General features: G+C 38.7%; 1 protein-coding gene across 1 annotated transcript; it reads right to left on the bottom strand.

Annotated features, from left to right (window-relative positions):
- Window positions 1–563: 563 nt before the first annotated feature.
- On the bottom strand, window positions 564–25,977 carry ORC2 (origin recognition complex subunit 2). Its single transcript, XM_063428704.1, has 17 exons — window positions 25,888–25,977; window positions 23,794–23,893; window positions 22,408–22,554; window positions 22,212–22,298; window positions 20,815–20,907; window positions 20,679–20,710; window positions 19,768–19,825; window positions 16,640–16,791; window positions 14,673–14,771; window positions 13,174–13,283; window positions 9,555–9,687; window positions 9,108–9,204; window positions 8,112–8,258; window positions 4,599–4,770; window positions 4,005–4,066; window positions 3,090–3,208; window positions 564–935 (listed from the first exon to the last, which is right to left on the bottom strand). The coding sequence occupies exons 2-17, from the start codon at window positions 23,885–23,887 to the stop codon at window positions 849–851; spliced, it is 1,689 nt and encodes a 562-aa protein (XP_063284774.1). The 5' UTR covers window positions 23,888–23,893; window positions 25,888–25,977; the 3' UTR covers window positions 564–848.
- Between the last annotated feature and the right edge of the window lie 1,713 nt (window positions 25,978–27,690).

Raw genomic sequence — 27,690 nt, 5'->3', positions numbered from 1 at the left:
TCCATTCATAGTAGAAACCAATGTCCAGTCTACTTAGCCATACACTACCCCATCCAAGGACACCACTACAGGCAAATACGATTTCCAACTAGCATAGAGCAAGCACATCATTAGATGCGATTGCAGTGTGTTTTAGGATCACTGAGAGATTGCTTCCGCAGTGCTCTCTGCAAAGTCTGCCCGGAGGCAGGATGTCCAGAATGCCAACATGCTCCTTCTGTGGGCACTTTCCAAGGAGGGCCACCCGTTTTTCTTATCATTAATGTACGTGGAAGATTTTGTCAGGACCTCTACGATATCATATTCAGCAGGTCATTTATATGAATTATTTCACATATAAAAGTCTATCAAACTAATAAACTGCAGAATTTGACCTTTTTAATTTTCTAAAAAAAAATATTGAAAGAAAAGTAAATAAAATCGGGTGTTTGTCAATGCCTTTGGGCAGTATAAAAAAAAAGTATTTGACAAGAATTGAAGATTGGTTTCATGCAGATATATATATATATTATATATATGTAAAAAATAAAATAAAAAGGCAAAAAAATTAAAACGATGAAAATAGAATTCAAAATATTTTATAGTACTGAAATATTTCATATACTGCTAATATCCTTACAAAAATAAAGATCTGTACAGATATTCATTTTGTTTCTGAGGAAGGAAACTTAAGTAACGTTTTTGCCACAAAATCTTTGAACGCTTGCAGATTCCTTTGAAGAATTGGTTCTTGAGAAATATGTCAAACTGTAAATACAGTCACTTGTCCGGGCAAATAATTAAGAATGCCACATTTACTTACAAGCAAAAAAAAAAAAAGAAATAATGAACTCTTGCATTTCACTGGTTTAGGACTCCTTGTCTTCCATTTCTAAGAAGTCTGTCAAGGTTCCTAAATCAAGAGGGATTAACAAATATTCCACTCCATCTGCACCCTTTAATAAAAAAACAAAAACGAAAAAACAACAACGTAAATGAGATGCAGTAGTAAAATTCATAAAAAATATACATACATACATATATATATATATATATATATATATATATATACATACACACATACACACACACACACACAATTTGTTGGTGTTTTGCACTCCTGCTTTCCTCTTGGTTAAATGCCCGGTGCTCAGCTGCACAAAAATACAATCTGCCAAATGAAGCCAGCACTCAAGGACTTTGATGTCCTGATGAAAATTTGCTGAGGTAAACTGAAACGTTGACAAGTTCTATGGATTAAAACCCTTTTAGTTTTTTTACAAGTCCTTGAGTGCTGGCTTCATTTGGCAGATTATATATATATATATATATATATATATATACACACACACATACATACATACACACACGTTTCACTGCCAATGTCATAATATCTGCCTAAAGCTCATATTATAATACAATAACAGGGTTAAATAAAGATTGATTACAAAATAACCATGTAATTTAATGTATTATATTCGCCTTCTATAGCAGGGATAGGTAACCTTCCAGATGTTGTGGACTATAACTTGATGTTTTACCAGCATTAAGGCTGTAAGAGCATTGTGGGGGATGTAGCCCAAAACATCTTGAGTGCCGAAGGTTGCCTACCCTTGTTCTCAAGTATTCCTCTGTGCATTGTTTGGGGTTCTGTGTCCTCACACAGCCTGGCTGTAAAATGGTTTAATTTTCAATCAGGACAGTGTGCTTTTAATTTTCAATCAGCACAGGGGGCTCCTGCAGGCTCTTAACAGAGTAGAAGTAAACAGAATGTGCAATAAAGTACCTAAACATCAGATCTCTCTTTACAGGAAATGTGCAGGAAGACTGTTTATGTCACCCTTAGCAGACCTCCCCTGTGTGTGACCCACACAAAAGGATTTAACTCCTAAATAACAGATAATTAAGCTGTTCGACTGCAAGGGCATGATCTATACATCAAAACTGCTTCAGAAGCCAAGTAGCTGTTTATGACTCGATTAAGCCAACGTCTTTGTTGTGCTTATAATGGCCCTTTAGGAAGGCTGAACTTGATGGACGCATGTCTCTTTTCAGGTAAGTAACCAAGTAAACTGCTCATTTTGTACTTCTGAGGCTGGACATGATTGGTGGAAAGGGCAAGAAGCAGTGTGGATAAACCCTCCATTACTCTAAACATCCACAATTTATTTGCAAGCCCACACAATTCAGTATGGTATGTGAACGATCTCTCAACTTGATCTAGAGAGCACCTCCTCGACATATAGAATGCACTGCCAACTAGAAAAGAAGTGGTGGAAGTTTCCCTTCCAACTACAAGAGGCAGTTTACAGACTTCGTTGGAGGACATTCGTAAAACAATTGCTTTAGCTATTGTCCTTATTAAAGAGGAGCTTATCAGCTCACAGGCAGACTAAAAGCGGTGGAAGACGACCAGACCAGACCAACCTACTTATGCATTGTTTTTTTTTGTTGTTTATTTTTTTTTTAATCGACTTAAAAGTAGTGCTGTTTCTTTCCTATACTATTGGCCCTAGGCAGTTTTCCCACCCCCATCCCATCAAACATCTACTATGATGACATTTCTCGATAAGAGTCATCAATATTGTTTCAAGAGGAATATATTACCTATTATCTCCCTCTGTCGCCAAATGATCTAACCATTTTTGTTATGCGTGATATAAATATGCACTATTTTATAAGATATGATACAAAATAAAACACGCTGGAACATGTTGGAAAAATATTGATACACATTTTTTCCTATTCTTTTCTCTTCATGTATTGGTCACCCTCCTCCCTCTCTAGATGAAACAAACCCCTTTTTCCATTACTCTACACCCTCCCAATTAATTTCCCCACACTACATGTACATTTCCCCACCCATTCTTCAATCCATTCCTATGAATGTCCCCCCAACCATCAAATACAGGGAGATTTATTATTTCTTAAATTTTCTCCTACATTTTGTAGTGGCATAGTGAATAACGCACCAATCTTTTGCAGACTACTGACTTACTAGGCATGCAATAAACGTGAAGTTTTAGTTCATCTCACAATAAGCAATGACACCCAAATTAATAAAACTTACTTTCAGCAGACTTATAATAAACGCTATGAAATCAAATTACCTTTTTTGTACGGATCAGCTTGTGATCTCTGAATTCAGTCAGCTGAGCCCTTAGTGTTAGGTCACTGTTTACAAGGAAGGCTTCTCTGCATTGCTGGTAGAAATCTTGAAAGGAAAGGCCTGCAGAAGAAACAAAAACACTGAAAGAATGCAATAACTGTGTGAACGTACACTGAGCCGATATCGATAATCTGTGAACTTTCAGGCCGATAACTTGCCAATATTCTGTACATTTACCATTTAAAAAAAAAAAAAAACTATTTCTAAAAGTAAATGCACAAAATATACATGCCACATGTAGTGGATGCAGTGTGTTTAGACAGGGGAGCTGTGTGTGTTTGTGTAGTGGATGCAGTGTGTATTTGTGTAGTTTGTATATAATGAATGCATAGTGTGTTTGTGTAGTGTGTTTAGTGAATGCAGTGAGTGTGTGTATAGTGAATGTAGTGTGTGCATATATAATGAATGCAGTGTGTGTACTATTTTTGAAGTGTGTCAGGGTGCGTAATCCTGCCAAAAAAAGGCCATTGCCATCAAGGAAAAACACCACTGCCATGAACGAGTTGTACATGGTAGGTAGTACATGTCAAAGTAACATCCACATGAATTCTAGGATAAAAGGATTCACAGCAGAACATTGCTCAGAGCATAACACTGTCTCTGTCAGCCTGCCTTCTTCACCTTGTGCCTTCTTCCCATAAGTATAAGACCCATCTCTACCCCAGGTAAACTATGCATACGCACATGACCATATACCTGATCTAAAAGAAAAGCGTGATTCATCAGATCAGACAACCTTCTTCCAATGCTCCATGGAAACACCCTCAGCTATATAATACATACGTAAGATGTACAGAGCAAAGTGTTAAAAGCTGTTTTTAAATTAGATGTAATTGGGAAGAGTTTCTCGATGTACCTGAATAAGAAGGGTTGTCTTTATTAGCCAATTGATACTCTGCAAGCAGCCGGAAAATGCCTCTGGAAACACAAGACATATATAGGATTAGCTTTCTTCCGGTTAGGAAATAAAAAATACAAACAGATCATTGTTCAAGTGATACTCCAGGCTGAATATGGCCCATTTGGATTTAACAAATGACTGATAAAACATTTTCGATTGTGGTGTCAAAACAGTCATTTCAAGACACAATTTTTTTTTTTTTTACAGTCCTGTTTCTGAAGACTCCCATTTGTATGCAGCACAGTAAATTAATGAAAGGAAGAATTGCCATTCTGTTCAACAGACACAAATATAACAAAAGAAAAAATCCTAGAAAAACCTACAATATGTTTTCCTTCTTTTCTACCCCCTTCTCCCTCTTTTCTATCTACCAATCTTTCCTATACTACTGTAATTTATTATTTCTTGGAACACAATGCATAGAATATTTATTGTATGGCCACTGTTAATGTCATACTTCCTAATGTTCTTTTAATAATAATGATGAAATCGTGCAGGACTGAATTAGTGTTAGGGTTGAAACAAATATGAAAGAGGACAAAGTTTTACCTGGCATTGGGGGTGAGGCTGCGCATCACATGAGTGAGGGAGCTGAGAGCCAGTGCTCCGGTGCGTTTCACCAGCAGTGAGTTCTCGTAGGATGTCTCTTCTACATAGGAACTATAAGTAGTGGTCTCATACCATAACCAATTATACAGACTCTGTTTAGACTGGTCCCACACTGATGAAGGAGAGAAAAAAAACATAATTATGTAAGTAAAAGCTATTCGATTTCCTTACTATGCATTAACATGCTGGTAGAATGCTCTGCTGTAAAGAAAGGAAAAAAAAAAACAGCACACACACACACTGTGACTGTGATCAGCCACAATATTAAAACCAGCTGCCTAATATTGAATCCAGGGAACACCATTGCAATGAAAGGGTGCATGCGGTCTCCAACAATCTTTAGGTAGGTGGTAGATGTCAAAGTAACATCCACATGAATGCAAGGTGCCAAGGTTTCCCAGCAAACATTGCCCAGGGCATAACACTGCCTCCGCCAGCCTGCCTTCATCCCATCGTGCATCCTGCTGCCATCTATTCTCCAGGTAAAACAATGCACAAGCATCCATACGATCTAAAAGAATCTAAAGATTCATCAGATCAGGCAACCATCTTCCATGGCTTTAGAGTCCAGTTCTGACACTCACATTCCACTGAAGGAGCTTGCAGCAGTGAACAGGGGGGAGGGGGTTATAATGGTCCGTCAACAGCTACCCAGCCCCATACACAGCAATCTGCAATGCACTGTGTGTTATGACAACTTTCTATCATGGCCAGCATAAGTTTTCAGCAATTTTATTTACAGTAGCTCATGTGTGATCGGACCAGTGGGTCTAGCCTTCACTTCCCACATACATCAATGAACCTTGGGAGCCCATAACCTTGTCGTTGTTTGTCGTTGCTTTCTTTGTATATATATTTATTTTTTTGCAGGTGAGTTAGCACATCACAATAAGTATAAGACAGAAATGCAGAGTTGCACAAGGTATAAAACATACATCCTTGTCTTGAAGATAAACCTTTAGATTTTTTTTATGTTTAAATAGACTACAGAAGTAGTTGCACGAGTTACATCTACAGCTGAGACATGATAACAGATAAAACTATAAAGCAATAAACGTATCCTTTGTATAAAGGCAAGACTGAATGATGAGAAACTACGGATGCTTGTAGTAAACCTGTGATCTAAAAAAAAAAGAATACGCCAGTAGGTTCAGTAAGATATAAACTACAGCCAGGCCCCATGAGGATATAGTGAAAAAAGATAAGGTAATCCCAAAGAAGATCTTTATAACAGTAGATAGACATGTCAGCCTGAAAGATAATGCTGCAGGTTAATAAACTACAGAAGCTTGTGTCAACCTGCAGGCTTTAATAAGATATTAGGGCAGGAGACATAGGCTACTTCCAGATACTAATGGGATGATGTAAAATACAAATGTCAATTATGTAAAAGCCTTAGAATTAAGTACTTGCTTGTTACAAGATTGATTGTATCACAGACCACCACGGGGACTTTTGGAGACATAAGGAAAATCTTATGTGGACTACAAGAAGGTCTACGATAGGAGAGTCATCATGGGATGTTAACTACATGAGGAGCAAGCATATTAGGCTATATGCTCTATGGATAAAAGCAAAATATTAGCCCATCTTAAATGTATAAAGCACAGCTCCATAAATCCAGGGTTGGGGCAGCGCAAAGAAGTCCATTCTTAATAGCATGGTTCTCTGGTATTCTAATGACCCATTGAGATTACGTAATCAACGTCAACGTAAAAACAAAAAAACTGCAGCAAATTAAAACATGTGAAAAGAAAACACATTCAACATGGATCTGGCACTGAAGAGCAGGCCCCTTGGCTATCTCATTCCCAGTGCTGTAGAGCTAGCAGGTGTGAAGACAGCAATATTATCCATGTCCCACTGGTGGATAGGGCTGATGTTCGAGAGGTGGTAGAGTTAGCCAGCCCCGATGATTGGCAGGAATGAGTCCGCTTTGGACACATAGGTTAGCTGATAACGTTGGCCACTTTTCTCAACTATAAGAACTCGTGGGGCCCCTTACTTTTACTGAATATCAGCCACTCATAGCTAAGAGGTCACTTCTTTCAAAGATGCACGCCACAAATGCATTGGATCTGTTGAGGTCATGGAAGAAGCTCAATGAGTGTTGCTCAAAAACAAATGGTGAGTGGCCTTTAACTCTGGTTAAAAAAAAATGTTGCCTGCCCCACTTGCCCCCCCCACCCCGCCCTCCCCTGGACTGGTGGTGGTTATCCTGGTCCCCATCAAGGGTGCAACAACTGTGGACTCTGATTTGCTAACACTTGTGCTGACTAATTCTGCAAAACCGGAGTTAAAATGGCGCCACAACGACTGGGTGGGCAGATTCCCAGCAAGTTTTGATGTGGTTTGCGCAGTTTTCTAGAGCTGATTGGAGTCCCGTCGGGAAGCACAATCATTAACCTTACGTTCAGCACAGAAGGCCTCCGCCGGCGCAACGCTGCCTTTCTGGGCTGAGAGCCACGATGGACACAACACCCACCAGCTGTCCACACCCTGGGAAAACTACCTGCAAAATGGAGAACTCTTGGGAAGCCAACCCTCGTCAGTCGGCCTGGGCATGGGAAGCAGAAGGACTGGAACGCTGTTTCATAAATCTCCGTGGTCCGACAGGTCTCTTAAACCTGAAAGGATACTGGAGCAGTGACACCGGGTGCCTTGTGGAAAACTGCAGTACCGGTTCCAATTTAAAGCACGCTTGTGGCATCGGATTAACGGTTGACGTTACATAGTTACATAGCTGAAAAGAGACTTGCGTCCGTCAAGTTCAGCCTTCCTCACATTTGTTTTTTGCTGTTGATCCAGAAGAAGTAAAAAAAAAAAAATAGTTTGAAGCACTTCCAATTTTGCAAGAAACGAGGAAAGAAATTCATTCTTGACCCCAGAATGGCAGTCAGATTTATCCTTGGATCAAGCAGTTATTACCCTCTACATTGAAAGATTATATCCTTGAATATTCTGTTCTTGCAAGTATGCATCTAGTAGCTGTTTGAACATCTGTATGGACTCTGACGTTATTTACCATTAAGCATGTACCTGGCAGTGGTTCTAAGCTAGTGTTAGTTTTCTTTTAAGGTTTGCTATCAGTTGCCTACCTTTTTGTTTTTATCACTTAGCTAACACACCATAATTAATTTAGTCTCACAGGGGCCTGCCATATATTTAAGATGTCTACCTGGTTGATTCCCTCATGTTGTTTAGCAATGCATAGTGGAGATGTCATAGTTTATATTGCACCTTTCTTGTATACCGTATAGCACACATACCTATTGCATGCATTACAATCTCTCAAAATCTATTTCTCTTCTACCATTGGATTATAGGAGCGCCCTATCATGGTCATCAGCTGCATCCATCATGGTAAAAATTTAATATATAAAATACCAAAAAGACAATCACGTACACTCAAGTCAGACTACCATTACTTTACATTAAAAATATGCCACTTACAGAGAGGAGCATTGATGTGGTCAACAGAGGCAAGAAGGTGGATCCTAGGTACAGACGCTAGATGTGCCAAGACCTGTTGACTTTTGTCCCCTCTTAACATCTGACTGTCCAGATTATGAACAAGAAGGTACAGTTCAAGGGATGGATCTGCAAACAATTCCACAAAAAAGTGTATATAGGATTAGCATGTTTTAACAATTACTCAGGGATGGCTTTGGGTAACGGTCAGTGTAATTGTGAATTTGAAGTCAAAAGAGCACAGCTAGAAAAACCAGCCGAGTTTGCGCATATTTCCAGTTTAGTTCACTTGGCTTAATATCTGTAATCCCTTTGTGTAATAAATTAATCTAGTGATTTGGAATGTCTGCGTTCTAACAGGTGTTCTGATGCAAAATATATGTTTTTTTTTAGAGCAGTCTACTGTGGAGGTGAGGGGAATCTATTCAAAGTTAAATAAATTAAAAAATAATGCTTAATCACAGACAAAGTCGGACGGTGTAGTCAGTGTGGTGTTATTGATTCTATAGATGAATACTTCAATATAAAATTAATTTCTGTATGGATTTATTTAGCTTGGAGTGTCCAGATTAGTGGTTCCATGTGCAGTTATATATATACTACATATACTACATATGTAGATGTGCAATGAATACAGTACTGAGAATTTATTATACAACTTAAATCAACTCTGCTAATTGGCATAGAGAACGTAATTGAGTTATGTTTGAAGGTAATCCTTCATAAAAGCAGATGATCAATGAGATATTACATTACACCTAGAAGAGTGTAAATTGTGTTTTTATGTAATAAAATGTTTATGATAGATAGATAGATAGATAGATAGGATATTTACACACATACAGCAACGTTGGATTCATTCGTTGACATAGGTTACCATAAGAATTTAGTTCACTATAATTAAAAGAATCATATATAGCTCAGTGAAGCGGAATCCCTTTTGGTATGCACAACATGGGCTTTAGTTTTTCTACTTACTGTCTTTAAACATCTGTACTATGAATTCCATTTGATCAAGGGGGCTTCGAAATGTCCCAGTGTGTCCAATGGCTTCATCCGTGATGGAATTTAAAATCTGTGGAAGGAAAAGAAGACAATTCCTGAGAAATCCCTGGAGAAATACAAATGAAATAAAGATCCAAGACAGATCAAATATTGATGTTATTTAGGTGGAACTTTACTTTTAAGGTGTAAGATGCAGCAAAGCTGCCCAAAAAGTCATACATTATCGTACAATGCCTAATGTGATGTTCAACTTGAAGGAGCTTGAAAGGATCTTCAGGAAAATACGCATTTTAGTTTGCAAGCATTTATTCTAGCACGATGTAAAGATTAAATAAATAGACAACTAAGCAAAGGTGACCATGTTTTGTGGATGATTTAGCAAGTTTCAGAGCTAAAGAGCTAAAGAGCTACAACACTTACAGATTTCACAGTAATACTTGGGAAGAACCCGTTGATAACAATGTGGAGAGAATCCTGAAGCAGAGAGGTTCGGAACTTCTCTATGAGATTCCGTTTGGATCCCAAGCCAAAGAGAATGATGTTGAATCCAAGGCTGATTGTGGAAATAAAGTAAAATTGTGTTTACAAAATAGCTTAAGTGATAGTACTGCCAGCAAATTCTCCCGGTCATTTGTCATTCAGTTACAGATATGGTTACCACTCTCAGTCAAGCCTAACCATTTGAATGCTCAGGAAAACCAGACCCCAGTACATTAGCTTATGTGGTCTAAACTTGGTGCCTCCTATTCAATGCATGAGATTGTCAAATGCCAAGAACCGAGTCTGACTTTGTTGTCAATAAGGAAGAACCATCTAGTGGCTGTCTTTAACAACTACTTACAGAGTTACATTGCTGAAAAGAGACTTGGGTCCATCAAGTTCAGCCTTCCTCACATATGTTTTTACTGTTGATCCAAAAGAAGGCAAAAAACACGTCTGAAGCGCTTCCAATTTTGCAACAAACTAGGAAAAACCTCCTTCTTGACTCCAAAATGGCAGTCAGATATCAGATATCTCCTTGGATCAACCAGCTATTACCCCACTAATTAAAAAGTATATCCCTGTATGTTTTGTTTTGGAAGTATTTATCCAATTGCTGTTTCAACATCTGTATGGACTCTGATAAAACCACCTCTTCAGGCAGAGAATTCCATATTCTTATAGTTCTTACTGTAAAAAATACCTTTTCTTTGCCTTAGATGAAATCTCCTTTCTTCAAGCCAAAATGCATGACCTTGTGTCCTATGCATAGCCCTGTTTATGAATAGATTTCCAGATAACAATTTGTACTGGCCCAGAAAATATTTGTATAATGTTATCATATCTCCACTGAGGCGCTGTTTTTCCAAACTAAAGAGATTTAAATTTCTTAACCTTTCTTCGTAATTAAAATGCTTCATTCCTTTTAACCTTTCTTCGTAACTAAAATGCTTCATTCCTCTTATCAATTTTGTAGCTCGTCTTTGCACTTTTTCTAGTGCCATGATATCTTTCTTTAGAACAGGTGCCCAAAATTGCACAGCATATTCAAGGTGTGGTCTTACCAGCGATTTATAAAGAGGCAAAATTACATTTTCATCCCGAGAATTTATTTCCCTATTTATGCATGACAAAACCTTACTGGCCTCAGCAACTGCAGATTGACATTGCATATTGCTGTCTAATTTGTTGTCTATAACAATTCCCAAATCTTTCTCGTGTGTGGTTATCCCTAATTCACTACCATTTAGGGTGTAAGTTGCTTGTGCATTCTTGACCCAGAAGTGCATAACTTTGCATTTCTTTACATTAAATATAATCTGCTATTTTAGTGCCCAGTCCCCCAATCTATATAAATCCCTCTGCAGGAAAGCAATATCCTGCTCACATGTTACTTTACAAAGTGGTGTGTCATCTGCAAACACTAGAACATGTATTTCAATGCCCATTTCAAGATCATTTATAAATATGTTAAATAGAAGCGGTCCCAAAACAGAACCCAGAGGGACACCACTTTTGTCCTGCCTGAAAATGTCTAATTTAATGACAACTCATTGTACTCTATCCTTAAGCCAATGTTCTACCCAAAAACAAGAATATTCATCTAGACCAATTTATTTTAGTTTGAAGACTAACCTATTGTGAGGAACTGTATCAAATGCCTTGGCAAAATCCAAGTAGATCACATCCACTGCAACACCCTGATCTATACTTCTACTTACTTCTTCATTTGACATGACCTATGTTTCATAAAACCATGCTGTTAATAACAAAGTTCTTCCCAATGAATTCCTGAATATTATCCCTTAGACTAGAGGTGTGTTTAGCCATGCAATGTAAACATTGCCTTGTCTTCTAGAGCAGAAGAAAAATATCAGTGGTAGTGCACACAGACCAATTCATTGAGATTAAGTGATCTGGGTTCCTATGGTGTCCCTTTAATGGAAATATAGCTACACTTAAAGCAGTGTAACAGACCCATTAATCAGCAGTTGTGGGAGAAATCAATGCCTGAACACGAGCACCCATGACCCTCAATGCGCACGGGCTACCGGAGCCGAGGTGAGGCTTGCCGTTGGGGTTCTAGTCCCTCGGAGGAGAGGTCCCTGCTACACCAGGTGGGGGCCAGCCTGGCGGTGAGTGGAGTGGACGGCCGCCACTCCACTATCCTGCCCAACGGAGCCTGACAAGCAACGGAACACCGGCGGAGCCGGTCCCGACCCCCCCCCTCTGGACCGGGGGGGTGATCCCGGTCCTGACCGCAAAACCAAGCATGGAGACACTGCCGAACCACCGTGAAGGCCCAAGGCCTAACCTAAAATGGCGGCAACTAAAAGAGCGGGAACCAGACTGTGGGGACATCTGCAGTGTGTCTGCACCACCTGGCCTACGCGACAACCTGCACCAAGCAACCCGTACCCTGCTGCGGCACCCAATACAGGACAAGCGACAACTATCCCTAGAACTGGCGCAATGCCCTGCGGACTGTACCTGCTACCACAGACGCTGGGGAAACGTGGATGAAAGACTACCACAACGCTCCAAACACCCAAGATGGCGACAATCATCACCACGCTACCTCACACCACCAAGCTTCGTCGACGCATGGTCTGCCCAAGGTCTACACCCACCAGGTACGCTGGACAGAGGACGGTTCGGCTGCACCCCGCCGAGGTGTTGGGATGCCCACATGCCCAAGCGAATGTTTTCAGGACTCTCAATACCTGCTATGCCAAAATTCCAGTGTCAGCAACAGCGAAGGGGGAAAAATGCATGTACAAGCCAAGTTGACACTTGAGTAAATGTCTTATGTCAATTGTTATTAATCTAGACAAGTGCCCGGTTGGCAACCAGACTACTGTCTTGTCGCCCAATTGCTTAATATGACTCATAGGTGCAGCACCGGTTTACCTAGACACATCTCTCTTATGTAGTCAGCCAGCGCAATGTATGTCTCCTGTTGTGCAGAGTTAACTTTGCTGTGACCCTTCTACTAAACTTGTACCCATACCTGTAAAAAGCTAGACTAAGCTAGTGTTACACCAACTGAATGCTACTTGAAGTTGCTCAAAATTAGCTGAATTAAAACGCCAGCGATGTTACCTTAAATTAAGAGACACATTCAGCTGTTTAGACTCTCTAGTGTTCATTGCTTGAAATATCTCTAAACAAAAAATGTGCAAGATTTCCCATGTACCCATATGTTGAAATGTTTATAATGCGTTGGAGGAATGCCTTTGGGGTACCTCGCGACCATCTGTTATAAGCTTATGCACTACAAAAATAAAAAATTAAAAAAAAAAAAAAAACAGTTTTGAATCACTATAAAATTATGGACTTAGGTATTCGTCACTATAAACATTTCCGTCTTTTCCGTAAATTATCTTGGTGAACAGAAAAGGTTTTCCACCTTGTAAATAAGTCAAGTTATCAAGACAATAAGAGAAAGCAGAGCAATTATGAAAAGTGCAAAGTCTGCTGGAGGCAGTTTGGAATAGAAATTATTAGCAGCCCAAATCCATCACATAAACACATTAACAACATTATCAAATCAACTCACTGCATCTGTAGCACCCATTTATAAAACAGAGCCTCGTGCTGCTTGTTCAGGCTTTCAATTTCACCAGCAAATGCGGAGGGTGACTGTTCAAGAAGCTTCCGCAATGTCTCCTGTGGATGCAGACAATTTGATTATTAAGAGGTCATAGTGTACATGCATTTTAAAATGATATGAAGTGCAAAATTCTGGTATTCAAACACGAATATTACAGAAAGGAAAGAGGGAATAAGACAGAGTTGATAGATTAGCTCTAGCTTAACAGCTTGATAGATTAGCTCTAAAACTGGAAAAAAGGAATTCACCAAATCCTATAAAACATAGATATAGTACACCATAAAAGAGAGTTTGGTGATCCAGGAGCTAACACAAATGTAAAAGGGCTAAAATACAAGAGATAAATAATTGGTTAATAAATAAGAAAATCCAAAGTAGTATAAAAGTCCTTTTAGTGCATTTGTGCATTTGTGCATTTGCCAGTGGAATTTGACCGCGAGTATTCCTGTTTGCTTCTGATTCCGGACCCGCTACTAACATCATCCCGTGAGACCGGAGCTCACCCCTCGATGTGAGGTTGGGGTGGAACGCAGTGTGACACGCACACCGTCGGCTGCCAGGACACAGAGGATAGATCTACTCTCACAATCCTCATCCATCGGTTTCTGGACTGAAGGTTTTTGTGCTGAATTAATTCCCTATATACTGGATTATTTGCTACACTCTGATTTTTATCGTTATTTTTATACTTGGAATATTTTAAATAAATTTATCGGCTTTATTTACATTTCCAGTTACTTTTTCAACACTGTGACACTATTACATTTCAATATTGAGCAATCAGTTCCTTATACTGATATGCTCGGCTACATATCATAATTAATATATATAGTATATTATCTGACATCAGTACCATCAGCCCTGTGTTGTTTTCACAAGCAGGGTTAGGGTCACTTATGCTATAGGTATTCCACCAAGGACTTTTATACTACTTTGGATTTTCTTATTTATTAACCAATTATTTAGCACTTGTATTTTATCCCTTTTATATTTGTGTTAGCTCCTGGATCACCACACTATATTTTATGGTGTGCTATCTCTCTACTTGAAATTATATGAATTCTTTTAAATTTAGCAGCACCATTAGCAGAGCTGTTGTTCGTCAACTGGTTCCTGCAACTGCTTCAAAGAAAACAAATAATGGTGTGGGTAACAGAGCAGCCAAGTGTGCTGCGCATTACCAGAGAGAGAATGAGAATGAGGCCATTCCACTAAATTTACAGGTGGCTCACCCATGTATATTGAACTGTACATAGTATCTTAATATATCTCGTCCTGTGAGGTTTTTCCAAGAGCATGGACAAGTCAGGGACCAGACCTCACATGAGTTCCAGCATTGTGATTCGCTGAATTAAAGTGTAGGTACAGGGCTCACGTAAGTGGATCAACATTGTGTTGGCACTACTACAGGAAGTGACAGTAAGGAAATGAGATACTTCATATACCTGATCTAATTTTGGAGTTTGAAGTTTCTGCAGTGTCCGATCCGAAGTGAAAACCTTTGAACTGCTGTGAGCTTCAAAATATTCTTCTACCAAATTGTTCTGCAAAACACAAGAAGTGCAATTTAGAGTTTGAAAATGAAGGAAAAAAAACCACAACAAATAAAACACGTAAAAAATTAAATAAATGTGTGAATAGCAATTTACACTAGATGCAACACAACAGTGTGCTTTCCCAGCTTTCATTCAGTGATAATGTCACACGTCCGTAGAAATTGGTTTATCAAGAGCATTGCAGAACAGATAAGTCTGCATAAAGTCATTTAAAGGGTTACTCCAAGCATCATAATCTGTGTAGCAGCAAGATTTCAATGTGAGCCCCTGCAGCAGAGGGGGGATCAGTACTCTGTTATGCAGGCTGTCCTGTGAGTTATAATGGCTGCAGGGAACATTAAAAATGGTATTCTGATAACTTGTCATAATATGATTCAGCAGCATAGAAGGAAATAATCCCTATCATACTGCAATTGTAAAGTGCAGAGAGCTATAAGGGATTCCCTCTGCGGATATCAAATACCAGAGTAATACCAATCCTAGCCTAATCCGAACACTATTGATAGGATTAGGGTTATAAATAGGAAAACAAGAGAGCGTGATCTGTCCTAATAACATCACTAATATAATAAAGATGACAAATATAAAATATAACATTTAATGGGTATAGTTAAAAAAAATAAAAAATAAAATAAAATAAAAGGTAATAACCTCAAAACACGGAGGAAAAAAAAGGCGAGGAATTACAATTTTATTTTTTTATCGCGTTTTTAAGCACTGTCTCAAGGTTTAGTGCTCCTTATCTTATATCTAGTCAGCGACCATTACTTATACTTTAGCTTTGCTAACCTTCAAATATTCAGCAATGTACCCTGTATATATACTGCATTCCACTTGTCCCACCATTTATACTGCTTTTTCTATGCACTGTCATTATATTCGCTTTTGCTAAATAGATATACTAAAAGGCATTTATCCCCCGGTCTAGATTCTGATTTATCTAGACATTTAGGCGATATTCCCCTTTTGTTAGGATTTACTTACCCCCTTTTTTCCTTTCTAGTTTGCCACACATGAGATATATGGTAGCTGTACTGATTATTGCTACAGATTGCTACTTTTTTCTACTCTGTTGCACTTCCTATCTAGGGACTCGATCTCATTGTTACAATTCTCATTACAACATATCTCTTGTAGGGCAATCTAGATACCAGTATATTTACACTTTATTTTTTTTTATTTTCTACCAATTAGATACTTTCTACTATATAGTAATTGTATAGCGAATTTTTAGTAATCCCCCCTTTCTACCCTGTGTTTTGAGGTTATTACCTTTTTTAACTATACCCATTAAATGGTATATTTTATATTTGTCATCTTTATTATATTAGTGATACTATTAGGACTGATCATGCTCTCTCATTTTCTTATTTAACATTTTCTACAAAGGTTATCCCCTAGTGTCTGTCTTTGACACTTCTCATATATATATATATATATATATATATATATATATCTTAAGCTTCCTACATGTTCTCTTTTAGGATTAGGGTTATGATTAGAGTTAGGTTAAGGATTATACTTTAGAAATTCCCCACATGCATGTCCTCTCAGGGACTGATGTGGCTAGTCAGTTGGATATTGCCAGAAATTTCATGGGCTTGTACCCTTATTTTTACATAACATATGAAATGCTAGAGGGTTCTATACTAAGAACTCTCCTGTCTGGTATGTGACAGCTACTACACAACTATTGTTCCAATAAAGGATTAGCAGAGTAAACACAAATTACTTTGGTGCTTAAACATAAAAAGAACAAACTGAATCTTGGTCCTTAACATTGTGACAGTAACATACACTATACGCCTATTCTTAGGTGTGTTGAGACAATTCTTGGTATTAAAAAATATACTTACTTCAGCTTTTTTCTTTCCTTTCTTGGATGGAGTTTTACTAGGGGTCTGAGACTCTTTGCTTGGTGTTTTGGATTGAGAAGTAACCTCCTGTGGTTCCTCATCGGATTCAGAAACAGAGTAATCGCTTTCACTGTCAGATCTTAAATTAGGAGCTGTGTAACAGACCAGACACAAAGCTAAATGATTTCACAAGTCATCTAAAAGTGAGTTTGTCCTCCAGTAATCATACATGCCCCTTTAAGGGCTCTAGTACCTATAGAACAGGTACAATAACTCACTAAATGATCACAAAAAGACAATTTAATTGGAAATCACCAAAATGCATAACTTAAAGCGGCACTATCATGCTGAACTTACCTTTCTTTAATTGATTCCTCTTCTCTCCCTCTGTCAGGATCTGTTCTTTATTTATTCCTGTCTGCTCTAGTTTTCTTTAAAATATAAGACAAAGTATAGACTACTTGTCTTATGGAGGTTTCCTATGCCGGACTATCTCTGACCAGTGGAGTATCAAAGTGTGCTTCATTTCTAGTGGTCAGAGAAATTTTCCCATAATTCTCACCTTTCCTCAGTGTTCCCGTGATGCTTCCCGTCAGTATTCCCAAAAGTCCTGTCATTTAGACAGGACACCGGCAAAACTGCAGAATTGTGTCCTAACAGAATGAGTCTCCATTTCTCCATTTGTGTTAGAACGCAATTCGGGACTTTGTTCGGATCGGAATATCATTCTAATGAATGAAACTCCGATCCTATTTTGTGCCGCGGCTGCATCTTGCAGCTACTTAGTAGATAACTCCCTAATTCCCACGGTTTTAGGGAGCTATCTACCAAAAGGCTGAAAGACCTAAATTGGTCTTTCAGCCACATTTACTAATACTAAGTAAAGATTACTTAGTATTAGTAAATTCTGCCCCTACTTGCTATACCGCAAGTAGGGGCATGTCTAGTAAACAGTGAGCAGCCAAAAAACTCTAGTAACCCCCCCCCCTGAGCGGCGGGTAGGGGCCATAAAAGACAGTGAGGGGGGGGCCTATTGAGCGGCGGGTGGGGACCCTAAATGAAAACGCCACCTTCCAAGGTGACTAGGGGTCCCCAAGCCCCTAGTCACCCCCCACCCACCCAAATTAAATATAATCCCCTAACTAAACCCTCACCCTAAAAATAGTGAGGGGGAAATAAAAGAACTACCTGTAAAAAAAAAAAAAAAAACTTACCATTTGATGTCCTATTTTTTCTAAAATCTTTATTTTTCAGCCCCCAAAAAGGCCAAATAAAAACCATAATACCTGTCGAACTTGTAGCGCAAATTATTATTTTTTTTTTTAAAATCAGACGAAAAAGAAAAAAACGGATATTCAGTGTTTGTTCGTCTGAAATTTCTATTCATTCCTTCGTTTTTCTGACGAATTAATGAATTGTTTAACTGGGCATGTGCGGGAATCTCACAGCGCTATCTAGTGTGGGCAGATGACGTGTCCCACAGGGACTTCATCTACCCACACAACGATGGAGGCGTCCTTAACATCGGTCCAGGCACAAAATAAAGATTTTAAAAATAGGTTATATGGGGGGCTTACGGGCATTTGGGGGTAACTAGGGGGTCAGTTGGATGTAGTGGAGTCGGGAGGGGGGGTTAAAAAACTAAACAAAACAGGGGATTCGGCCATGACAGTGCCGTTTTAATTAGCAGTAGGTTGCCAACCTCACATTCAGGGGCAGGGCCGGACTGGAAAAATAATTCATCCCAGGCATTTAAAGCAAAAGCAGCCCAGTAGGAGGGAGGAGGCATGTCATGTCATTAGCAATGACACACACACCGCCTCAAAGTGCATGTTAGTTTACTGTTCCTCCAGGACATCGCATACATAGAGCTCTGCTGAAGAGCAGTGCTTGTTTTACACAGAGTCTCTATAACAGGGATACAACAAGAGTGGAACATGGCCAGTAAAAGGTGTTGTGCATGTGTAGGGAGGCGTTCTGTGGTTGCAGACGGGTTGTGGTATTGTGTGTGTGTGTGTAGAGGTGATTGTTTGTGGTGTAGTGTGTGTAAAGGAGAGTGTTTGTGGTGTACTATATGTGCTTAGAGACTGTAGTGTGCATGTGATTCCACTAGCTATAAAGTGTGTGCATGTAGGAGATATAGAGATCGTGTGTGTGTTTGCTAGCAGTTATAGAGCGAGAAAGCATGTGTGTATTTGTCTATGGGGTGTAGTGTACATGTATGTGTATAGTGGCTGCTGTGTGAGTGCATCTTTATGCTATAATGTATGTACATGGGCTGTTGTGTGTGTGTTTATGTATAGGGGGATTAAGTTTTTTGTACAGAGTAGTGTGTGTCTAGGGGCTGTAAAGAGTGTTTGTGTGTCTAGAGGGTGTTGTGTATGTAATTGTCTATGGAGGGGTTTAGTGTGTGTGTGTATATATATATATATATATATATATATATATATATATATATATATATGGGGCTTTAGTATGTATGAACAGGGGTTGTTGTATTAATATAAAATGTAATGAAATTAAAAACAATTAAAATATATATATATTTATTTTTTATTCCCCCCTCTCTTTTGTTTTTTCTGTTATCTTTGGCCAAGGGAGAGGGACATCCTAGTGGTCTGGTGGGTTCAGTGTGCTCTCTTGCTGATTGTTTCAGACAAGCGAGAGTGTTGCCATGGTAACTGGGCTTCTAGTGCTATTGAGATTATTTGCTCCCAATGCCGACAGCAAATAATCTCAATGGCCGGGTGGGGAGATTATTTGCTCCCAATGCCGCTCGGCATGACAGTGTAATGGCCCGGTGAGGGAGATCTCTGATCTCCACACAGGCCCATAATAGGACTTGTTTAGGCAGTGTTAACTTAGCATCGGCCCTGCATCCTTTGATCTCCCTGGTCGATCTTGGCCCACTGGTTTGGGCCGGGTCAGGGGGTATTTTTTTTAACTGTCAGTCTGCTTTCAGCTAGGTTCAATTGGTAATGAGGGGGAGGAATTATCAGTAGCTAAATCACATTTTTTTTAGAGAAAAAAAAGAAGAAGAAAAAAAAAAAGGATCATGTCTGATAGGTAATCCAAGGGAGAACCATAAATGAATATTTATATTTAAACCCTCTTCCCTTCACACACACCTGACAGTCTTTTCCTTAATCGGTGGGGTGTTGTAGAAATGAATTCCTTTTTTCTGACCTTAAAACATAAGGAATTAATTTTAAATAGATTCGTTTTCCATCTTAGCAGTAAATATTCCCAGTCATTCCAATGCACAGAGTTTGTGTCACAGCTACACTCTAGGTACAAGTCTGAAGCTCCGCTTTGACTACAAAGAAATATTAACATTCTTTGTCCCATATTCAAGTTTAATTCTGGCAAAATGTGGCAAAGGATGGAGGCTTAAAAATGTTTTTTTTTTTTTGTTTTTTTTTCATCGTCTGCCACAGAAATTCTGATACTGCTAGGTGAAAGGTATGTGTGCTTTTCTTTGTACTATGTATAATTTTAGCTGCACGGAAATAAAGAATTAAAGGGAAAAATAAATAAATAAAAAACCTTCCATCATCACATTTTGCACTCGCACATCTACAGAGAAATGCTTCAGTTGTGCTGTAATCACACATGTGCCTTGCATATTACACTAAAAGTTCATTTATATGCTGTGTTCGTAGTGCCCAGTGCGGCATGTGAATTAAAAGCAAACTAGTGATATTTTTTTTCAAGAAATATTATAAGCACAACCAATTGCCAACTATTAGCTATTTAACTACAGATAAAACAAAACGCTCACTTAGTGACAATTCTGCTTTAATATGACTCTTCTGTGTACGTGCAGTTTTTATGTATGTTTTTAATGAAACTCCTTCTCCAGGGACATTGACATTCCACCCAGACCACTTCAATGAGCTGAAAAGGTCTGAGTGCCTATAGCGTTCCTTTAAATCACATCTATTACTCTATTTGTATAATCCTAATCAAATGATAGGTTTAGTACTAGGGTCACACTTCACACAAAAAAAAAAATGAATAGGATAGGATTTCTGCTTACCTTAGATGGAGTTTTGTTTGTAGCAGATTGTTCTGTTAATAGGACAAGAGAAGTATAAAAATATTCTCTTTTCAGTTTATGCAGTATACAGTTCGATATACTGACACAGAAATGTGGATTATTAAGCAATACATACTCTTAGTAATAGCCGGTGGACTTGTTTCTTTTTCTGGACTATGTGATAAAGAGAATGTCACCGTCTTCCCAGGTGTTCTGGCCATTTCCGATGCTAACGATACAATAAAACATATTATAGTAATTCCATTTTATTATGGAGTGCTAACATTTTAGAGTTCTTCAATATAAGGATTAGCAAATACAAAAATACCAAAATGTGCAAACTGAAAATGTAGACGACTGGAAGAATTTTTCACATTTGGCCCAAAATGTTAAATGCATTTCTAATACAATGCAATTCACACTTTAGCTTTAGTATTGTTGCGCCAGGAGGGGTATAACATCACTCAACATCAATGTGAGAGAATAGCAGAGAGCATGCCAAGACGCATGAAAACTGTGATTTAAATATTCAAATATTGATTTCTGAACCCTTCCTAAGTAAAAACATTAGTATTGTATTCTTGAAAAACAAATATGAACTTGTTTCCATTGCATTATACAAGGTATGAAAACACTGCACCTTTCTCATTTTGACTGGTAGTAATTTTTTTCAAATAAATGCTCAAAATTATAATATTTTTTGTTTTGGATTTTGCTAGAAATGTTGTCAGTAGTTTAAATAATACAACAAAAATGTTCATTTTACTCAAACACATACCTATAAGAAGTAAAATCAGAGAAACTGATATTTAGCAGCAGCCTCTTAATTTCTTTCCAGATACAAATATACATGACTTAGAAATTTGTAGTCCTATGCTACTAGCCAGGCCTTAACAGATACTTGCCACTACCAGCCATGGTATACACCACAGGAGTGAAGCTCTATTCAATTGTGCTACGTTTTCACTCGCCAATGGCGAGTGGAACATTTGAGCTCTGTGTGTGTGTGTGTGTATATATAGATAGATAGATAGAGAGAGAGAGATAGAGAGAGAGAGAGAGAGAGAGAGAGAGAGATAGAAAGGGAGATAGAGATAGAGAGAGATAGAGAGATATAGAGAGATAGAGAGAGAGATAGAGAGAGATAGAGAGAGAGAGATAGAGATAGAGAGATAGAGAGATAGAGAGATAGAGATAGAGAGCAAAAATTCCTGCACTCCAACTTATAAATATAAAGCCTGGTGCCCAGCAGCAATAAGGTATAAAATGAGAAAAATACCGGCACTCTAGGTCTTCCAAACAGTTTAGTTTATTTTCAGTCAATCCAAAAGGTCAACATTTCAGCCCTGAACCAGGGCTGAAACGTTGACCTTTTGGATTAACTGAAAATAAACTACACTGTTTGGAAGACCTAGAGTGCCGGTATTTTTCTCATTTTATTTATTTATTTATATATATATATATATATATTTTTAATGTTTAATGTTATATATATATATTTTTAATGTTTCAAATTCGCATGAATTTACTTACCAAGCTTCGCCATCTTGTTTGAACGCTTGATTGTGTAGAAGGAATACAGTTCCCCGCCACCTGCCACTGAGCCCTCCTTAATGGCATCTGCAAATATAAAACATTGCAATATTAAGAGACCAACCTAAAGCTTGATGCAAACTCACGTGGACAAAACAAAACAAAAAAAAAAAAAGTTGGACATTTATTGAACTACCTTCAGTATTCGCTCCCAACACTTCCACATAATCTTGTTCTTTCCAGACCTGTGGGTTTTCTTCATCAAAGATCTCATCAACTTTGTTAATTAACTTCTTTACATTGACAATACGCTGAGCTGCAGTGATACTTTGGAGTTTTACCCCTAGGGAAAATTGAAGGGAAAAAAAAAAAATTTCTAAACCAAAACAACATTTAAGTAAACAATAATTTGAACACTTTCTCATACAAACATCATAATACATTTTTCAATTTCTCTATATAAACTCTATACGTAGTGATCACACACACATAGAAATAAAAAGTTATTTTACCCGTTTCAGCCATAATTGTATGTGAACAGCTGCTCAATACTTCTGCACTCAAATAGAAAACATCAACAGCCCCATTATTGGCTTTAATATTTCAGCTTCTTTCTACTCTGAGAAAACCAAAAATAAAATTGGTCTACAGAAAAAGAAGAAGACTTAAACGATCGGGAAAAAGGGATACCTAACAGAAGGGCTTAACCCAAACAGTAGTAACACAAAACATCATATAAAAAAATTTAAAAAATCCTCCACAATGGGAATACTAAAATGTATAAAATCACAAATCCTTTATTAACTTATATGCGATTGAACATGTTATCATCTGTATATGTGAACCTCCACAATTACTAAAAGGTAGAAGAGGACAAGATATAAAGGGAACCCACCCAAATATCCTTGTAAACAATAGATGTTGATCCTTTATTGCAGGCTTCCCAAAACTCCGGCCCTCCAGATGTTGCTGAACTACAACTCCCATGATTCTATGAATGAAATAGATAGGCTGAGAATCATGGGAGTTGTAGTTCAGCAACATCTGGAGGGCTGGAGTTTGGGGAAGCCTGCCAGTTTATTGCGTTGTTTGTATGGTGAACAAAAATACCACATTTACATCATATTCTTTTCATATGATGATTTGTGTTACTTTGTAATCTGGCAAAGCTAATTGCAGAAGTTGTAACGTTAGAGAACTTTCCACAAAAAGGATATTTAAAGGCAAGTTTTTTTTGTTTTAATATTTTCAACATTTTCTGCCATGCACTAAAAATTGTGTTCAGCTGTAGCCTGGACTGTTCCTTTAAGGATGGAAGTTTGATAATCCCATACTGGATTAATGTAGTTATAGCCTTCAAAGAGTTTTTACCTAGCATTATGTAAAATTGGTATACATGAATATGGAGTTCAGCTAATAAAATTTTAATCACATATGCACAATACATATTGTTGAGCACCACGTGATAGATCATGGTCTTAAATAGCCGGTAATCCCAAATGACAGATGTTACACATACAGTCCAGCACACACCAGCTCCTGATCTTTAACCTGAGCAAAGATTATTGTGGGAATTTCATACCTTCTTGCTTATCACTGATGTGTTCCAGGACATCCTCATCCGGGACAAACTGGACCTGCAGAGTCTTGGTTTCTCGAACAGTTTCATGGCTCATGTCCACCTTTTGAAGGAAAATTAAATTATGTTTTTCACTTTTTTATTTTTAAACTAAAGTACCCTTATCATATAACAAGTGTGTGTACAACTTGCAAAACCTGCAGATCTTTTGTCTGCAGCCTTTGCAAGCCCTCCCGTTCTAACTCCAGGCCAGACTTTCAGTGGCTGTCAGATCACAGTCTTCCCAATGTAGCTCAATTAGAAGTCTTTGCAAGGCAGGTGTTCAGGTCAATCGTTGCCTCTTGAGTTAAGCTCCGCTGAGCTAACCAAACCAGGAAGTAACAGGACCTGTAGTCGGCTTAAAGGGAAACTCCAGCCACCCAGACCACTCCTGCCCATTGGAGTGGTCTAGGTGCGAACTCCCACTACCCTTAACCCTGCAAGTGTATTAGTGCAGTTTTTCATAAACTGCACTAATTGCCTAACAGTGTTAAGTCCTCCTCTGGTGGGTGTCTATGAGATAGCCACTAGAGGAGCTTCCGGGTTCTTAACACACTTTTAGTGTTTTAAGATATGCTGGACGTCCTCAAGTAATGCATGAGGACCTCCAGCGTCTGCGGAATCCCCATAGGAAAGCATTGAATAATGCTGGTGTAATGCGCGCGCGGCCGTTGCCATCGGTGCTGGATACATGCAAGTCACTGAAAGGGTTTTAACCCCCTCAGCAACCTTGGATGGGATGTGGGAGGGAGAGGGGACCTGCAGTGCCAGGAAAACGGTTTGTTTTCCTGGCACTGGAGAGTCCCTTTAAAAGCCAGGCCATGTAACCAGGTTAATTTGTAAAAGTGTACATTTGTATTAAAATCTGCACTTTTTGTAAACTTTAAGAAAATAGGTTGCATTCTTCACACATAAAGCTTTTCAGCAAGCTAAAGTGCTTAAGGGGTCTGGAGTGTTCCTTTAACGTTAGCAAGCCGGAACTCTGGGCTGGCTAATGATGCCCAAATGACGCTGACGAAGGCAGAATTACACCAGAGGGGTAATAATTTGTATGAGCCACATTTCATTCAAAAAATGGTGCTTATAAAAACTTAAAGTCACTAAGTGGTCATGGTACTTGGTGTAATCCTTTAAGAATTTAAGGATAGTAGAAAATGGGTAACCAGAATCATATTTCCTTGAATTATTATGACTTCTTCATGCCATTAAAGAGTCCAAAGAGAAATTATTCTTCAAAAAAAGAAGAAAACTTTCCCTAATACAGTGTAATACTGCCACATACTACATATCAGCCCATTACACAATGGGTTCCATGGGAAAAAATAATTGGGGACTCCTGTCCTAGGGTATCAATTATTACACAACAGCACACAACTTCCATGCATGTAACTAGAAGGAAAACGTGGGATGCGCAGTTATTCACTAAATATTTAAGTGAAATCTGAATGAAATTATTTCGGCTAAAATAGAAAAGCCAGGACTACAGTGGCGACGTTGATTTTTGTTTAAAATCAGTTACAGTTGCCTAAATCTTGCCATTTAGCGTTCAGTCTTAGATAAGCACTAAAATATGAATTGTTGGTAAAATCGAACTGAAAAATGTCTCCACGTGAGCTAGGTTTCCAGTTCAGCTAATTTGGTCTAAAACATGTAATATACTTAACGATTTATTGGTGAAACTCCAAACAGTAATACATTTAAACCGAAACGGCAAAGCTTTGGCAGAAATTCCCAATATATACATATTCAACAAGGCACAGGAGTAGGCAACCTTTGGCACTCCAGATGTTGTGGACTACATCTCGCATGATGCTTTGCCATTATTATGGGTGTAAGAGCATTATGGGGGATGTAGTTCCTGATGGGGTATAGTCACAGCTGGGTTATATTATCCTGAATTGTACCACCTGTTACTTGGTGACTAGACCCCATTCACATTGCAGCCAATTCCTACTTTAATCCCCACCCCTGATGGTCTCACAACAAGGCTGTCTGTAATGATCAGCCTATGCCCACAGGAGCCATGCCTGTCCCATATACTCTATGTATTCCCGGTACCTCCGTCTAACGCTTCCCGCCAGCAGCTTGTCACAGGTCACACGGAATACGGCTTCACTACCCGGCCAATCACCGCACACATCGCATCCCATGTGACCAATCAAAAACGACAAGCGGCGGGTTAGCTCCGTCCAGCCTCCCAGAGGGCTGGGCGGGGCACAGCTGTCACGTGATCTATCTGCTTGGCGAGTCACGTGATTTTATTTCCCCTCCCTCCACGTGCAGCTCAGCGCGCCGCCATGTTGAATGTTTTGAAGTGCTCGAACTGCAGACCCACTGCCTCCTACCACCATAACCACTGACATGCAGTTCGCACTGTTGGGGATTAATGAAACGCAAACCCGGAAGCAGATGGAACGCAGAGCTTACAAATGTATAAAATGTAAACAGGAAGCGATAGGGCTGCATGACCCAGAAGTGGTACAGCTGGTTCGGTGGTAGGGAGATATGATAGAACACCGGACCCTGCGGGTATCCTGAGTGTATCCTGAGTGAAAGGTAATCAGACTGCATGTCACCCTGGAGGGATCTAAGAAAATCTGAGTATTTCAGCAACATGTTACATTTACTTAAAAGATTATTATCTCTTTACCCTTCATTAGTTTTCCTAAGTCACCATATAGTTCCAAATATTCTTTAGGTTGACTTTTATCCAGGATACTTTTGATTCTCATGTAGTTATAGTGTTCTGTGCTTGGCAAGCCAAATTTAATACATATTTGTTCAAATGAATTTATGTTTGAGCCCATCATTATATCTTCAATTCTATGTATAACTATAATGTGTCATTTGGTCAGATTTAAATATTGGATATTATAAGATATAATTTAATGATACATTTTCTGAGCTTTATACTTCTTTGAATTTTTTGCCAGATTTTAGGGACTGAATTTAAAACTACACTACCCGAGCATACTTGGGTTTTGTATGAATTTGTTTCCTGTATTAGCCAAAATAGCATTGAAATATATCCTTACAGTCATTAAGGTTTTGTTCCACCGCGTACCATCTTTCTTGTTTGGATAAATCCATTTGGGTAATAATGCTTATGAAAGAGGAAACTTGCTTTATAGTATTGCTGAATTAATGGGCAACCTAGTCCACCCAGGCTCTTATTTATAGATTAATATTTGCTTGTCAATTTGACAGTTGATTGATCAGCTGACAGAGGGGAGTCACAGGTATTGATTTGATACATATGATACATTTATGTAATTTTACCATTCATAAAAAACATGAAAGGCCATCAAAAAGGCTGTAACGAAATCCCTGTTTTAACAAGCCTCCTAGGAACAGCATTTAGTTAAAAAATGCGTATGTACGCCTATTTCGTGCAGTTCCAAAGAACCGAACAAACTACCGAAGCACCCGACCTCCCACTGAGGTCGTGTGCCGCTCATTTACCTCCCAGACCTTGCGGTTAACCACAAGGTAATTGACGAAAGGCATGGTGGTCCTCGTTCGTTTGATGAACACGTGAAAGTCGCCATTTTCAAATCGTCGAACGCTCAGCGGTGGAAAGGCAGCAATCCTCTGGAACTATTTTGGACACTTATTCCGCCACCCACTGCTGATAAGTACCGAGTCCTCGTCCATACGGTTAATATCTCCCGAACATGTTAATCACTTTGCCGTTCGGGACTTTCCTTTCACACAAGACATACCGACCCCAGGTAGCTACAATTATGGAACTCTTTTCGGATTGAATTTCACGAACAACTGGTGAACTTAAACTTTACTCGACGATATTGAGAACTGTGTTCGTGGGATCTGAGCGCTATTCGCCTATAATATGCACTCAGA

The sequence above is a fragment of the Pelobates fuscus genome, chromosome 8, assembly GCF_036172605.1.
Source record: "Pelobates fuscus isolate aPelFus1 chromosome 8, aPelFus1.pri, whole genome shotgun sequence".
Classification (NCBI taxonomy): domain Eukaryota; kingdom Metazoa; phylum Chordata; class Amphibia; order Anura; family Pelobatidae; genus Pelobates; species Pelobates fuscus.
Note: the sequence above shows the minus strand (reverse complement) of the source record. Positions and strands in the feature narration are given on the sequence as shown.